This window comes from Candoia aspera, chromosome 1 (genome assembly GCF_035149785.1).
Source record: "Candoia aspera isolate rCanAsp1 chromosome 1, rCanAsp1.hap2, whole genome shotgun sequence".
NCBI lineage: Eukaryota > Metazoa > Chordata > Lepidosauria > Squamata > Boidae > Candoia > Candoia aspera.
The window spans coordinates 268882388-268898854 of NC_086153.1; the positions used below are offsets into that span (position 1 = coordinate 268882388).

At 47.5% G+C, this 16467-nt stretch overlaps 1 protein-coding gene across 1 annotated transcript in view; it reads right to left on the reverse strand.

Moving 5' to 3' along the window:
- The window catches only part of ALX4 (ALX homeobox 4), a 72030-nt gene extending 68444 nt beyond the window's left edge, over positions 1-3586 (reverse strand). Inside the window, exon 1 of the mRNA XM_063293278.1 lies at positions 3127-3586. Coding sequence (XP_063149348.1) covers positions 3127-3586 — 460 coding nt within the window. The remainder of the gene's footprint in view (positions 1-3126) is intronic.
- Between the last annotated feature and the right edge of the window lie 12881 nt (positions 3587-16467).

Consider the following 16467-nt stretch of genomic DNA (forward strand, 5'->3'; position numbering starts at 1 on the left):
TCATCAAAGAGTGGCAATCGCAGCCTCGGATCCCAAGCATCTGGTTTAAAGATTCAGACACAAGGGCTAGAATCAGCTGATTCCGCGGCGCAGAGCTATTAGAGGCGTCCAACCGCGCAAATGATTATTCAGAACAGATCCAGGCCAGGTGTCGGGAATATTTCCGTATGAGAGGCCCTCCTTCCCCCGCCCTGTTTTCCCAATTTATCATCTCGAAAGCCAAAGGGAAAAGTGGCGAGTAATAGACATCTTCCGGTGCAGGTGAATATTTAGCTATTGGCGCCGGTTGACCGAGGCCATACAGGGCTCTGCCCGCCTGTGCCTAGCCTCCCTCTCCGCCTTTTACGGAGTTCCGCGCTGGAGAATGGGCGCGCGTAGAGTTCACTACGCCTGTCCCGTCGCTCTCAGTTTGAAGGGGTCCCTTTGGGGCTCACCTTGCAGCGCTCCATTGTTTAGGGGGACATTTTTTAAAAGGCAGACCAGAATCGGGGCCGATTGTTTCTCCTCCCTTTCTCGAGTGACAAAAGCGGGTCGTAATGTGGGTCCTGGGACTTCCCTCTTCGAGCTGATCTGCCCCAAGAGATTTCAGCTTCAGCTCCCCTTTTCAATTTTCAGGGGAGTTAAATACCCGCTTGCGGAAGAAACCTGCTTACCGCTACATTTGCCCTGCATAAGAAAGTGAAGAGGACATCCTGCAATCAAACCAGTTATTGAAACCTCCTTCTTGGAAGGAGAATGATTGAAGGCTCCATGGCCTGCGTTTTCCGACTCCCTAGCTTGACTTTAATGGACCCATTCCCCTGGAGATCGGCCGGCTGAACTGGACTGCAAAGAGGTCAATAAGCAGGCGTAGCTCCGTTCCCAATGTGATTGGGTGAGCAAGCGTGGGTGGAAGGGACGGAGACGTCTTGTCAAGGTCTTAGTCAAGGTGGAGGTGGACAGAAAGAAAATATATGCACGTCAATTTTTCAACGCATTTCTGGAAAAGGCACTGCGGAGAAAAAGTCTTCTCTTACATAACATGGACTACCCTGATAAATTTTATTTCGCTGTATGGTTGGTCAGCTTAGCTGAGTCCCAGAGCCTAACCCACACTCGATCCTGGGCGCCTGGTCGGCCGCGCAATTGAGCAACCGGCTTTGTAGTGCTTTCCGACGTTCCTCCTCGAACAGCGAACAGGAGGAGGGAAATTCGGTAGAATTTTGTTGGACTCTGGGACCTGGCTGGTTAGCCGAGGGGACTGAGTGAAGCCAGAAAACTAGGTAGACAGGCGGATCTCTTTGCTCTTCCAGGGATGGATGGCTGATTAACATAACCTCAGCCCCCATCGCTTCTCCTCTAGATCCAAACACTCCCAGACTCCCAAACTTCTTAGAAGGATCGAAACGGCTGTTTGTGGAAGCAAGGAAGTGAGGTAGGGAAAGACAGCGAGAGAAATTTTTTCCCGAAAGTATCAAGCTAGGAAACGCAGCAAGGAAAAGCAAAACCGGGTGCAGGGACAAAGATGTTGAAAGGCGGGCTGCGGTGCCGTGGTTAGATCGATTCCCCGTGAAAGTCAGGAGCTGCTAAAGGAGCTGGGTGGTGGCGGAGTGTTAAAGGTGAGTACAGGATCAAAGCTCAGCAGCCAAGGACTCCAGCAAGCAAGAACTTGCAGGTTGCTGAAATGAGTATAACTCCAGTTAATCCTTTCTGGTATTGATCGCGGCCCAGGCAGATCGGACCGACTTAAGCCATTGGGACCTTAAAGCGATTGGTAAAATTTAAGATGGTACTGATTAGAAGAAGGAGGAGGCACATGAGATCACATCTCCTGCCAATCAAGAGATCTTCCCAAATTCTAAACCATTTTCTTGAAAATAGGATGTAGCTTCGAAATGTATATTTAGGATTACATGTTTGTGTGTGTGTGTCTATCTATCTATCTGTCTATCTACCTCCATCCTAAATTTATATTTAGGATCGCTAATCACAAACTTTAAAAAGCTGATTTATTTCCCCTGTCTCCAAGCACAGACTTTTTTCAGAATTGAAAGGAAAAGACGGTTGAGGTGACATTTAAGGATGTTTTTGTAAGGGGGGGGGGGAGCTGGCGGAGGAAAGTTTCAGAAAGATAATCCCATTTTCACTTTCCTTATCGCTAATGTATCCTCCCAGAAGAGCCGCCTAAGCAAACACCTTCCATTTTAACCACTTTAACATATAACGAGAACGAATCCGGAATAAGCGATTCGTGAATTCCATGCGCCTAATTAATTGCCACTTAACAAAACGTTGCGGGTGGCGCTCAGAAGTTCAGGGCCGAAGACTTGCGCTGTCTAACAGGAAACAGGGAGAATTTTGTTCGGGGATGCTAAATATGTGATCACTGTGCTCTTCTGAGGCACTTGGGCAGAACAGGAGAAATGGAACAAAACAGAATTAGGAGTCAACCTTTGCCACGTGATTAGAAATGAACCACGCAAATAAAATGTCTTTTCTGTGCCTGCCTCCAACATCCCTCCAGACTTTCACAGTCTTTTTTTCTTTCTGAAAGAGAATACGTAATTTTGAAATAAATTCCATCCCAGCCTCAGGAAATTACTTCCAAGCTACGCTTCTCCAGTCAGAAAATAAGAAACAACTAAGTTATATAAAGTAATATATTAATCAATATTCACGTTCTTTTGTTTTAAATTACACGCAAAACTATCAAATTTACAGTAGTGGACTGTTAATCCCAGAAAGGGATGTGCAGCTCAACAGAGTGTGAATCCACTAAATTAGGCCATGTGCAGGTCTCCTTCTCCCCCGCGCAATCAGACAGGGGGCGGCCTTTCGGAGGCTTCCTCCCTGAGATTTGGCGATGCCCCTTCCTTCCCAAGCGGTCGTCTGCCTCGGTTGCTTCCCGTCGGGGAGCCGAGCGACTTCCACTCCAGCAAACGAATCCGGAAGGAAGCCCCGAATTGCCACCGCTCTGCTTTGCAAAGAGGGAGGGGGAGAAAGGAGATATCCTCGCCCCAATTTTAAGACCCCGTGAAAAGAGGCACATCAGGATTCCCAGCCCAGAAAGCCGTGCCCGGTCCGGATGGAGGAGCGGCTAAACCTCTTGCCCCATCAGCCCCGGCCCCGACCGATCGGGCGACTCACCGTAGCAAGAAAGCTGCAGGGCTCCGTTGTGGCCGCTGGTGTCCTGAAGCTTGAGGTTGCTACTCGGGGGGCTTTTACAAGAGCCCCGCTGCCCGTAGAGCGGCGGCGGTTGCTGCAAGTGGTACTTGTTAAAGGCGGCGGCGGTGGTGGCGGCGGCGGCGGCGGCGGTGGCGGTCGAGAGCGCCGGTTGCTGCTGAGCGCCGCTGCCGTCCAGAGACGGACATTCCGGCTGGCTGTAGCGGCTCCGGCGCTTGGGGCTATTGCTGCTGCTGCTGCCGCCGCCGTCTCCAAAGCTTTGTCCTTTGCTGGCCAGGAAAGCGGAGCTGAACTTGTCGCTGCTGCCGGGAAATGCCCTAAAAGGCGAGGAGCCGTCGACGCTGCCTTGCGAGGCGGCGTTGTAGAAGGAATCCATGGCAGCAGCCGCCGGGTCGCAGAACGACACGCAACTCTCAGCATTCATGCCTAAAATTAAAAGGCCCCGGCAGCAGTGTCCTCATGCAACGCCAGCGAGCCTTTCTCTGGCTTCCCCCCCTCCCCCCCCGCACGCTCATGCACACACACTCACCGACACACGCAGGCACACACCCGCACACAGACGGCTGGGCTAGTCAGCACTAAGCAGAGTCAGATGTTCTCCGGAGCTAAGCAGATCCGTCCCACCCACCCATCCCCGCCCCCGCAAGAGGGAAAGGGGCTCTTCCCTCTCGCCTCCCCTTGGGCTCGCCAAGAGCGGAGGGAGGGGCGAGAGAAGGAGGGATTCCTCTGGAGGAACTCTTCCTTCAGCCCTTTTTTCGTCCTTCCCTAGGTTCTCCTCCTCCTCCTCCTCACCAGCCGCGGGCCAAGAAGTCGGCTCTCTCGCCCGGCGCTGCCCAATCCACCGTGCAAAGAAAGTCAGGCGGGATGGGGAAGCGGGGGAAAAAGGGGGGGGGCAGGCTTTCTTGTTTGTTGTTTTTGCATTATTTATTTGTTTTTAAATAACCATTAGAAAACAATACAAATCTAGAAGCCCGGGAGCCACATGGCGATGATACAGTTGGGGCTGCTGGCTCAGATCTGCGCCGGGAGGAAGAGCCGGCCGACTCCGAGGCGTCCCTCCGGGCATTCCTGGGCCGATTCCTCCGGCCGCCTTTTCCCCCCTGCTTCGGGGCTGTAGCCCGGCAGCTCTTCTCTTGCCCCAGCGGAACTTTCGCTTGGGGAGTGTCTTTCTCTCCCTCCCGCTCCTTGCTTCCGAACCGTTGGATTCCGACCGATCATTTTGGGTTTGCTGCCCGGGAGAATGATCGCTGACGCCTGGGTAACTTGGCCGGTTTTGCTCGGCAGCCTACCTGTTTGCTGGCTTTGATTGCTCTCTTTTCCAACTTTTGTGTTGGAAAACAGCCGAGGAACAGGTACACATTCAACAGGAGGAGCTTTCAAGGGAAAGAAAAAAGCTTCAGCAGTTGAATGCCCGCCTTGATTGAATTTTAGTTGCGCAATTTCCTAGAATTTAAAGGGGGGGTGTCTTCCCTGCTATCCTCCCCCACGAATCCAAGCAGGCAAATCTTTCCTGCTCGTGGTTTTCTTTTAGCAAATGCTTGTCCTGGATGTCGGAATGGGATTCTCCCTGGCGCTTCCCAAGGTGTTTTGGAGGTTTACGTTCTGGAGACCCACTTCTCCAGGCCTCCGAAATGGAACCAGGAAAAAAAAAAATCCCGACTCCTCCTTCCCCACATTAACTCCTGCTGCCCCTTTACGCTCCATTTTCTCCATCTTCCTTTGTAATACCTCATTTTCCATCCCGACATCTGGTTTCCATTGCGTCTCTCTCTCTCTACCTTGAAGTTTTCAGTAATAAAGATATTACGCAAACGGGATCCGCGGCTTCTCGGTCAAAAGCACCCTTAACCCTTTCTTCGCGTGGCCTTTGCTACACGCATTTCACCTCGCCAGGGAGGGATAATAATCAGCACCATTCACTCCAAGATCGCTTTAAAAAGGAAGCAGGGTCACTTAAAAACGGGGGTGGCGGGAGAGCTCGAGATGATCCCCCGGGAAAAAGATGAGGTGGGAAACAAAATCATTATCTAGATGGCAAAAGTGTGGCGAGCCCTGCTCTGGGGGAAAATCGCTGCTTTTTGAGAAGCAGGAGACAGATAGGTGAATTCACGTCCGTCGCTCGAGGCTGACCGAAGGGAGCCCACATTTCGGAAGCTTCGGGAATTTAACTCGATTTGGGGTCTTAACAGAGCCGAACAAAAGCGCCTGCGCTCGAAAAGGAACTGTACCAATGGCGGAACGGGTCTCAGTGCACCTGAACCCACGGAGAGCCTGATGGATCCCAGGCGACAGAGCTCAGTGTGGTCCCGCTGACTTGTTTCGCCTCCAAGCCAGGCACCTGTTTGTACATCTAGGCCTGCCTGGGAAACACCAGGCTCGCGGAACCTTTGACTAGGTTCTTCTCAAGGCTTTCTGACTTATCAGATGGTGGATCGCCAAGCCCGGGGCCTGGGCAGCTTGATGATTCGGACTGGGGCGCGGGGAAGGTCTCTTACAATCGGCCTTAGTAAGCAGGGGCGGCTGGACAAGGACCTCTCGGAAGGGATGCACCTGTACACCATCCTATCGCCCCCTTCCTTCCCCTCTCAGGGACGCGTTTTCTTTCTGGGAGCTCAGCAACTGGAGTCGCTGATCCTTGGTTTCTGTTAGGACCCGCCGGATTGTCTTGCGAGAAGCAGCCGCAAATGTTTAAGGGAAGAGGTTCCAAACAGTCCAAAGTCCTTCTTGGGCAGAGTTTTGGCCCCGTTTCTGATCCAAGAAAGCTTTCAGCAGCTTTTCTTGCCTTCCTCTCTTTATTACCTGCTTAATTCTTTCCTCGTTTTTGGGGCCTCCCCCTCTCCCCCCTCTCGCTCACCCTCTCTCGTATGACTTAATAAAAACCAAATCAGCTCCATGGTGCGTTCGAGCCTTTCTAAAACCACTTCTGGACAAGCCATGGGAAATCCTCAGAGAAAAGGCAAGTTGGGCGATCTTGAGTTGGGGGGGGCGGTCTGGCTGGGGGGGGGGTCTCTTTTTTTCGTGCAGCGGGACTTCCGCAGCTGCGGTAGACTTGGAAGACGGCAGACTTGGGGCGGCTGGCTTTTCCAGCAAATTTCAAAATCTCTTGGCTTCTGATACACTTTTTAGGCGGGGGTAACTTAAACTCCCTTAGCTACAGCCCAACTAAAATGAGCAGCTCGTGAGCTCCGCTGAAAACTGCGAAGCATTAGACAGCCCGGACCATTGGTTTTCCTTTGTTTAAATTGGACTTTGGTCTCCAAGATTTTTTGCTGGACCTGGAAGAAAAAAACTCCAAGGAAGAACAGTAAGAAAGTGAGAGAATCCTTCATAACACCAACCTTTTCCTTATCTCAGATACCAAAAGCAGGCCTGAACTTATTTAATGGGAGAGGCATCTACAGGCGGTGAAGTTTCTAAATTGGAGAAATCGAGCTCTTAAAAGTGCATTGATAAACACATTTATTTTGTCTTAAGAATGCACCACATTTATTTGGGGCTGGTATTTTTTGCCGATAAACATTACATTCGGGTACTGGGGAGGGCAGGAATTCGCGCCCTTGAACAGCACTAGCAAATTAACTGGCACTGCACGCATAGCGATGCGTTCAGCGGTCCGGGAAAGGCCTGTTCTCCTGGTGTGGCTTTTTGCCCGAGCAGCGGGGCTTGCCTGAGAAATCCAGCCGAGCTAGGAATCCCTGTCGAACGAACCCCCTCTTCGGGGAGAACTGACATTCTAGTGAATGTCGCTGCTGTTACACTGAAGTTACTGGTTTTGGTCTAAAGTATGAAGGGGCCTCGCCTGCCTTCCCCTGAACTGGTTTACCTGAAACGAATAAGAGCCTGGGAAATGAATGCAGAATTCGGTTTGAGACTAAAGAGAATGAAGGAAAAGGAGAGATAGATTGGGCTGGAGGATAACATTCAGGGAGACCAAAATTAGCTAACATCCTGGGCAGGATATTGGCTATAAGAATGACCCATTTCCAATTTTCTGTCTTTCCCAGAACATGCAACAATTGTTTTATTCCCCCCCCCTCCGACCCCCCAAAACACGTATAGCTTCCTCCCTATTTGTAATGCCTTTTCTTTATTTTTTTTAAAAAGTTGGTTGGCCTCTACTGCTTCCTTTTGCTTGCTTTGACTCTAATGGGCAAGTCCTTTATGGTGGCACAGTGAGATTTCAGGGAATGGCGCTGGAATGAAGTTTCTTTCATCACTTAACTGGAAGTGCAGACTTCTCTTTTAGATGGTTTAGATTTTATTATTGCAGGGTCAAGTTACTCTTCAAAAACTAACTTGTAAAAAATAATTTTAAGAAATCTACTTGCACGGGCGACCCTTGTCCAAATATCCCAGCAACAAGAGTTCTCTAGCAGGCACCTTGCAGGAGGGGTCCTGGGCTTATGGGGAGCAGCTGTGTCGGATTCGTGCATTTTAACTGGGGCTCCTCGGTCTGCACTTCTGGCAGAGGACAGAAATTCCGCGCAACAGATCTTCGGGATGCATCGCCTGAGCAGAATGGAAACCAGCCCGACTTCTTTAAAAAAAAAACAACCGCAGTGATTAGCGCATCCAGGTTCATACCCAGATTCAGAATAGTTCGGTCCTCTGTGCGAAAAACATTCAGAGCTTCAAAGAAATTGGAGAGAAAATCTACCCCCTCCACAGACACAGTTCTCACCTCTGCGATCATTACCAAAAATGGCTGGATGTTTGTGCGAGAAGGCGAGGTCGTTAGAGCGCTTGTTAGATCTCATTAAGCCGGAGTGAGACCGCAGGAATTAGGACGCCCCTGCGCAGTTCCCGTTTCCTTCAGACGGGACTTGCTGTCAGCGGTAGAGTGAGTTTATGTTTCTGGCATTGCTATCTAGCCCACGTTCATTCAGAATTAAACGCTCCCGATTTTACGGGAAGTACAGTTCCCTTAAATCTCTCCCTCTCTCTCTTTTTTTCATCGAGATTTTTGTGGAAAGCGATCGAAGAATCAAGCAAGCAAACTCCCTAAAAACCCCAAAATTCCTAAAATCCAGTATCAGTAACCCAATGGCCAATAGGACTAACAGAATAATGGAAAACTAGTGCTATTGCGGCGAATGAATCTTAAAGCAGCAGTAAGAATTTTAAACGTTATTAGTTGGAAACAATCATCTTGGTCCAAACCATCGATCTTCTTTTCTACTGGGTTGGGTGGAGTGTTCCTAAGCGTGCCCTCAGTCCTGCTGTTGGAATGTCAAACTTTTAAGCACACACCCGCTTAAGAGAACGTCTTGCTTCTAGTTTATCCAACTAATTTCTCAGCGGTGATCATCAAAGCAAAGGTGGCTGTCACCGGCTTATCTTTTGCAGCCCAGACCCAACAGACACGAGTGCAGCCGATCGGCCAAATCCGGAATATCAATCCCCCAGAAGCAGAACGGAGACGTTTTCTTCTCCTAAAGTCCGCCCTGTGGCACCCGGACGCTCTTTCGCGGAGCGCCTCTGCGTGAATCGCCTGCAGCCCACTTTAAGGCTGGGGTTTAAAGCACACTTGCTTTAGTCTCATGGAGACTTCGCTGTCGCGGAAACGTATTGAATCACCTTGAGACCGAATGTCTTGTTTTGAATCCGACACTATTTCCCCTGCCCAAAGTAATAGGAACCAAAATAGATCCCTGTCATCAAAGTGCTTCCTCTTTCCACATAAAACTATTGGTTTCGTTCCACGGGGTTAAAATAAATGGAAGAGCGATCTGGTCAATGTCCGTGGGCCTGGAAGCCCATTCTTCGGCTCCAGAAACTTTGGCTCGGAAGTTGTTGGAAAACGGCTAGAAAACCTCGTTTTGCCCAGTCCTTCCAAGCGCCTCGTTTACCAAATCGCACCAGGGGCAAAGTCAATGCAAAGGCTGTGTGCTTGTGGGACCCGCAGCTCTACAGCTCACTGCATGTCTACTCAGAATTAAATCCCTCTGATTTCCATTGAACTTATTCCCTGGTATTCGAACCAAGAAGTCCACCCTTAATTTGGGCAGGTGGTGATAAGAATTTCGGACACTGCGCTGAATGAGACCTAAAACCGTCCGGACTCTGAGTCCTGAGCCCGGCGGAGGTAAAGTTGCTACCGGCGCTGCTGTTTACAGAACCGCAGCCCTTCCTCGCCTTCATGGGACTGAATTGAGAAACGGTGGTTTCTTGCACCCTTACTTGGAGTAAATGATTTTGCCTTGTCTTTTTTTCCTCGCACCTTATTCCATTAAGGTGGATGGGATCTGGACTTTAGAACATAAGGTACCTCATCCACCCAAATTCCTAAACTACTCCAATCCTTTATTACCGAGTCTTTCAGACTAGAGCGGGAGCCGTGGATCCTGCTCCACAGGGACCTCTCTGCAAAAACGGCCTGTGGAATGGCGTGCTGCGGCTTGCAAGAATGAGCGAATAGTGTTCGTGCGCGTGCAGGCTGCCAGATCCATCTGAGTGGATGTGTCTGAGGACCGCTGCACTTTGTGTGCGTTCTGCTGAATTAATCCACGTTAAATTATCCTCACTTCAATTGTAGGCAACGGTCTGACGAGGGGAAAAAAAAAATACGATGAAGGACTGATGTGCATTGAAAGGGGAGGGGATCAGAAAAAGTCGGCTAAGTCAGTATAGAGATATAAGTAAGAAAGATCATCTTGGACGACTACTACAACCACGTGCAAATTATAACGAAGAAAAAAAAATCTATGGCCAGGCTATCTCTAGTCCCAGGACATTTATTTCTAAATTAACCCTGACAAAAGCCCTTCAAGACACAATCCGAAGGAACTGAAATGGGCAGGATTCGGTGAATGGAATGGCATATAAGTGAATGTACGACTTTACTTGGAGGTGAACATAAAGTCCGGATGTGACTTTGCTTCGAAGGAAAGACAGGAATGGGCTGTAGATTTACTTGATAAAGTTCACCCCGGCGACGGAGAGCTGTTACTACAAAGTAAGATAAGGTTGGGTGTTCAGGTACATTCTGCATGGAAAGTCAAAACTAACAGTCCTTTGAAGCTCATATCGCGCCCCCCACCCGCTTCTCCCTGGGGAGGCTCTTGGTCACCTTTCCAGCCTGCCTGGCCAGCTTGCCCTGGCTTCAGTCCCAGCCACTCCTCTTGAGGGGAGTTAATCCCTTGCACACCTTCCTTCAGTTTTTTAAAAAATCGGGGTTGGGGGCGACTCATATCCCAAAGAGTTGCCTGGGGATGGGGTAGGGGGGTGGGTGGGTGAGGACGTGTATGAAATCCCCTTGGGAAGAACGGTTCCTTGTTTTCTTTCGAAGGAAGTGTCTCTACTCCTTAGCGCTTCTCTGAAAGATTATCAACACCTTGCTTTCTTTCCCTCCCTCCCAGACACTGCTGCTTTTCCTAAGTTGGGTGCTGGGCAAGGGATGGAGCAGGCCAGGGAGCCAAACTGCGAAGCGCAAAGGCTTCCTTTAGCGACCCAGCTTCTTCCATGATGGGCAGAAATGTTTCGCTCTCCAGGGAGGGGGCGGGGAGAGAACCTTCCTTATGTCTCCGTTGACTTGACGGTGGCACTGACATCCTTGTCTTTCAATAGGACTAAAGCAATTTCTTCGCTAGTGATTTGTGGCATCATCGAACCACCGTCAGGCCGATATATCTGTAATGAAGACAGACTTTATATAGCTACAGCGAGGAAATGGCAATCCCCAACTGAAAGAGTTAACTTTCCAAATTTCAAATCCCGAAGCGACAAAGCGGGTCAGAATTTGCACTCTCATCTATCTCAGCCTTCTCCCACCGTCAGCTACGCTGGGTTATAGCTTTCTTTCCCTTATCAACCCACCCACCCCAGGCTGACAATGGGGTTCTAAAGGATTGTAATCCAACCCTTTTGAAAGGCGCCAAAGGAAACTGATCTATAGAATTAATCTGCGCGCGCTTCCCAGCCGTGGCTTGAAAGCCTGCTTCATAAATCCTCAATCTAAGTTTGGGGTTGAGAGAGGAAGCTCTCCTTGTCTCATGATATATACGGAGAGAAATTCCACTGGTTCAGCTACTCGGCCGTAGATGTTTAGCTGTGGGGTAGGATGGGGGAGGACCTGTGTTGATTGTCGTGCTAATTGCTCCGCCTTTCCTAATGTGGAGCTCTCCAGAATACGAGGATTAGGTGGGGATAAAAATCCAACATGATTTTTGGCTGGCTGAGGATGATGGGACTTGGAAGGCACACAGAGCAGGAAGGCCTGGGAAGGCTGGCGAATCGTTGCTGAACCGGGCAGACCTTTTTTGGCCTTTTGCTGCCTCTCCTATCCGAACACGTCTACAAAGCCAGCGCAGTGGGTAGTAGCGACAACTACGTGGTTACGGTGGATTCTCGCTGTCCTCTTCTGCGGCGCCAAGGTTTTTGGGAGCTTCCTTTTAACGTCATCTTAATCATGGTCCCAGTGGTAGGCGGGCGGCCGTCCCTCACGCCTGAGTCCCCGTTTGTAAACGCTGTTGGTGGCTTCAAACAGCATCTAAGGTTCGACGGCCATTGATTTATGTACGTTCTAGCCATGGACGCAAAGGCAGCAGGCATTTTCAAAACTTTTGTTTTTGAGAAGGCGAGAGGAGGGACGGGGCAGAAGAACCTTCTCTACCGCGGGCTTTTCAAGTAAAGCGCTACCGTTTGGTTTCCTCCGCGGACAGAGCTGCCCATCCCCTTTTCCCAAAGCGGTCTTCAGGAAACCGAGGGCTGATCCTTCGCTGCTAAAGAGGAGGCCTCCCGACTTCCCCTGCCGCCGAGTGTGCAGCTGCTTCCCTCCGTTTTTGTGAGGTAGTGACTGTAGTAGGCCTGTGCGCAAGGGTGATTGCGGGTATTTGGGTAGATCTAGGCCTAGTCAGCGGCGCGTTCCTGAAACGATTTTACGATTCTCCTGACCCCAACATGCCCTATTTTTTACCCCATTTTTTACCCGGAGGTAAAAAAAATACTAGTGTCACTTAAACCTTTAATTCTGTACACATTTCAAGGCAGTCTCCTTCACTCCTGGTACTTCATGGGCACATCCATGCTGCCTTCTTGGAAGTGGCTTGCCATTGGCTTCTTCCAGAATATTTTTTTCAATCTCTCCATCTAGCCTACAACCCTGCGGCTGATTTCCAAATAACTCTCCACAGGAGATATTACTTGATTGTGCCATTCTGAACACTTCTATGGAGAAGTAACATTCCCATGGAAGCATGTATAGGATCACAATTTTAGTTTTCAAAGAGATGTTGACTGTGTTTTTCTACTACAGTTTACAGTTGCACAAGGAACTAGGCTAAAATGTAGCTAGCTAATTCGGAGCAATATGCCAACGCAGCCCTAAGGCTCATTTCCTCATCACAACATCTTCTAGCATGCTCCAAGCACGGCTAGCCTGATATTACAGTAATGAAGGCTGAAGTCAGGCTTTATATCCTCACAATATCTCCTCCCGCAACAAGGAACTGAAGGGACCAGCTTGAGGAACAGACCCTTTTTCTTAAACATCTAACATACAGTAAACAAAAACAGAAGATCCACACTCTTTGGCATCGTGCATAAATGCATTATGTAGCCAAGAATCACCAAGTCGATGTTATCAGAATCTCTTATTCCAAAATAACTATATGGAAATCAAGACTTTGCCACACAGGCGGAAGATTTTGGTGATGTAGTGCTATGTTGTCCTGAATCTTCTTGCTATTCAAGGCTGGTCTGGTTATATAGGGCTCTAATGTTTATGTCCCATGGCTCTGTGTCATATTAAATAGGAAGAAGTGGCTCTTTTTTCAGAAGGAGAAGCATCGGTATAAGTCTGCTTAAACATGGGCTGAGATTAGATAAAGCCAGTGTCATGTGATCAAGGGGGGACATTGTGGCTGCTCAGTGGTTCTACAAGTGAGGAAAGGATCAAGTTTTGTGCTTTATGAAACAGCAACATAGAAATCTATTCAGTTGAAAAATAACTGGCTGTTATTACCCCAAACAATTAACAGTCATATAACTCTGCTTAAAGATCTTGATTAAATTATGTGTATCTCCTGTTGTCCCTTTATATCTTCTCAGGTTATATACTCATTTTATTCATACAGCTCTGTCAGGTAGGTTGGACAGAGGGATGGTGACTGTCCCAAAGTCACCCATCTGAGTTCTGTGGCTAAGTAGGGAATTAAATGTGGATGCCCTAGTCCCAGTACAACATCTTCAACTGTCCAGATTCCAAGCCAGCTTGTCCATGGTCCATGCAGACTTGGTACAGAAAATTTAAGTCCAATACTTTTAGACTGATCAGGTGGGGAAGGTTGCTTTAACATGTTGCCTTAGTAATCTGTATACCAGTCCTGTAAGGTGGGCTGTCATTAACAATAACCACAACAATGTCACATCTTTATTGTAGTTTATATCTGAACATTCAATTTTCCAGATCTCAGCTCAGGTTTCTAGTCACTTACTGCAGCTGAACTTTTATTACTGAAAAAGCTTCTTAGGATAGTGTGCCCCTCACCCCCAGAATAATAACAAAATACATTTTTCTGGCCAGTTGATACCACTATTGTTAGTGGGAGGGAAGCACATCTATTCACACTTGATAGTGCACACAATCTCAGCCAACAGGCTGAGAAGAAATATCCGAAACTGCTAGTTGCAGTCACCAGAATCCAAGTCGAGATGGATGAATATCAAGCTTGAAAAGCCTGATTCTAAGTGATCCATGAAGTTCTATCAGAATCATATGTACTAATTTCCAAGTCATGATTCAAGATGTAAACTGGTGACTGATGGCACAATCCACTGAAAAGCTGTCCCACTGATTGTATGGAATGAACAGGCACTATATAGAAGCACAGTGGAACTGTAAAATAGCATTCTTGAGCAGCTTCCATTAATATCAATGGGGCCAGTTTCCCTGGAATTATGCTCTTATTCATTTCTATTTCCTGAAGGAAGCTTACTTACCATGTTGTAATTGTTGTTAGAGAACAGTAAGGCTAACTGGAATAAGACTTTAAAGTTTCCTCAAAATACCATAAGTCATTTCTTATTTAGAAAAATAAGTAGTATTTGTACAACACTGCAGTCAACGTCTTAAAGGATCAGTCTTTTTGTTGTTTATTCATTCAGTCGCTTCCGACTCTTTGTGACTTCACAAACAAGCCCATGCCAGAGCTTCCTGTCAGTCAAAGCCACCCCCAGCTCCCCCAAGGTCGAGTCTGTCACCTCTAGAATATCATCCATCCATCTTGCCCTTGGTCGGCCCCTCTTCCTTTTGCCTTCCACTTTCCCTAGCATCAGCATCTTCTCCAGGGTGTCCGGTCTTCTCATTTTGTGGCCAAAGTATTTCAGTTTTGCCTTTAGTATCACTCCCGCAAGTGAGCAGTCTGGCTTTATTTCCTGGAGTATGGACTGGTTTGATCTTCTTGCAGTCCAAGGCACTCTCAGAATTTTCCTCCAACACCACAGTTCCAAAGCATCGATCTTCCTTCTCTCAGTCTTCCTTATGGTCCAGCTCTCGCAGCCATATGTTACTACTGGGAATACCATTGCTTTAACTATGCGGACCTTTGTTGTCAGTGTGATGTGTCTGCTCTTAACTATTTTGCCAAGATTTGTCATTGCTCTCCTCCAAAGCATTAAATGTCTTCTGATTTCGTGGCTGCAGTCAGCATCTGCAGTAATCTTTGCACCTAGAAATACAAAGTCTGTCACTGCCTCTATGTTTTCTCTTTCTATTTGCCAGTTATCAATCAATCTGGTATCCTGCCTCATTTCTTAAGTTTTTAATTCTGAAATGGGCACAAGTTCTTGTGAGCTCATCTCTAACCATTGTGCATAAACAGTATGGGAAAAGCATCCTGTCACTATGCCTTGACCCCAGTGAAACATCTCTGTCCTAATACATTTATACAGGTAGTGCCAATGGAACCCACTTCTAGGTAAATGTGTTTGGTCAGAACAGGTGGAAATAGCTGGGTGACCTTGTCTGAACTGGGAAGCTAAGCAGGTCAAGTGTGGTTAGTGTTTGGATGGAAGACCAGCCAGAAGTCTCCATGCTATAAGTTAGACTGGAGAGCTGAATACCATCTTAACAGAAGACATTGGCAAATCACTTCTTCCTCATGGCCGAGGAACAAGATGAAATTCAGGAGTCAAGCTTGACTTGAGGGAGACTTTACTTACTTATTAAAGTTAGCCTAATAAAGCAATGCCAATTTGCTTTATTCTAGCATAATAATTTTAGTTTGATTGGGAATGACATATAATCTGGGTTACAGTGGAAGAAAAAGCCAAAGCTTTATTTATTTATACTTTTCTTTTGCTTGGTTTTAGTTCTATGTATACCATGTATACTGTTAATTTCTGGTGTAAAAACGTAAAGAGGTTGTGGATGAATACTCCTTAAAAAGGAAATGAAAGATTCTGTCATTGAATAGCACATCTCCATTGAAAACAATACTTTAGCTGAATATAAAAACAGACATGAACAATGTGTTTCTAATAGGTAGACTAGGCAACATCATCTGGTAAAACTTTACTGAGGACAGTTTCCTTTATCTTTGGTTTCTGCAGTGGGTTTCATGCAACTGTTCATGAGAAAGACAAATTTGAAAAAGCAATAATACTAAATATGAGGATACAAATAATAGAGTGGTTATGGATTTTGCTTTTTATTATAAGGCAATTTGTTGGAAAACCAATAAGCACCTTGAAGAAGCTTGAGTTACTGTTCACAAACTGGCTAGGTCTACCAGTCCCCAGAAAACAAAAGCTGCTTATACTTAAAGCCTGCAACACTGATTTCAGGCTCCAGCATCAGAAATGCTCCTGGCATTTACTAACCACTTGTGTTCCTAAACTGTACTTGAAGGCTGTAATCCTACACCCTTTTATCTGGGAATAAGACCCACTAAATGCAATGTGACTTACTTTTGAATCAATGCATACTTGATTGGGTTGCTAAGGTCCTTTAACTTTTCCTGTTGGAATCGGGATTTGGCCAACAGTACAGAAGAGAACTGTTTAGATGAAAACACTGCTTCCATGTGCTACTTCCACATTTGGACTGCATGCACTACTACACATTGCAGCAACTGTTGCCTTACAGTAGGAGATCAACATTTCTTGTTGCTCCTGAGAGGGAGGACTGGTTTGGTTCCAGAAGTCTGCATCCTCTGAACTGGGCAGGGCAGAATGAATCAGATTTTTTAAAATCTACATCTATAATTCATCTCACTGCCACTGAGCAGAATCTAAACTCAGTCCCGAACTAAGGAATACCTGGAGGAACATGAAAGCTGAATAAGGGAAGACTCCTCATTGGCTGGC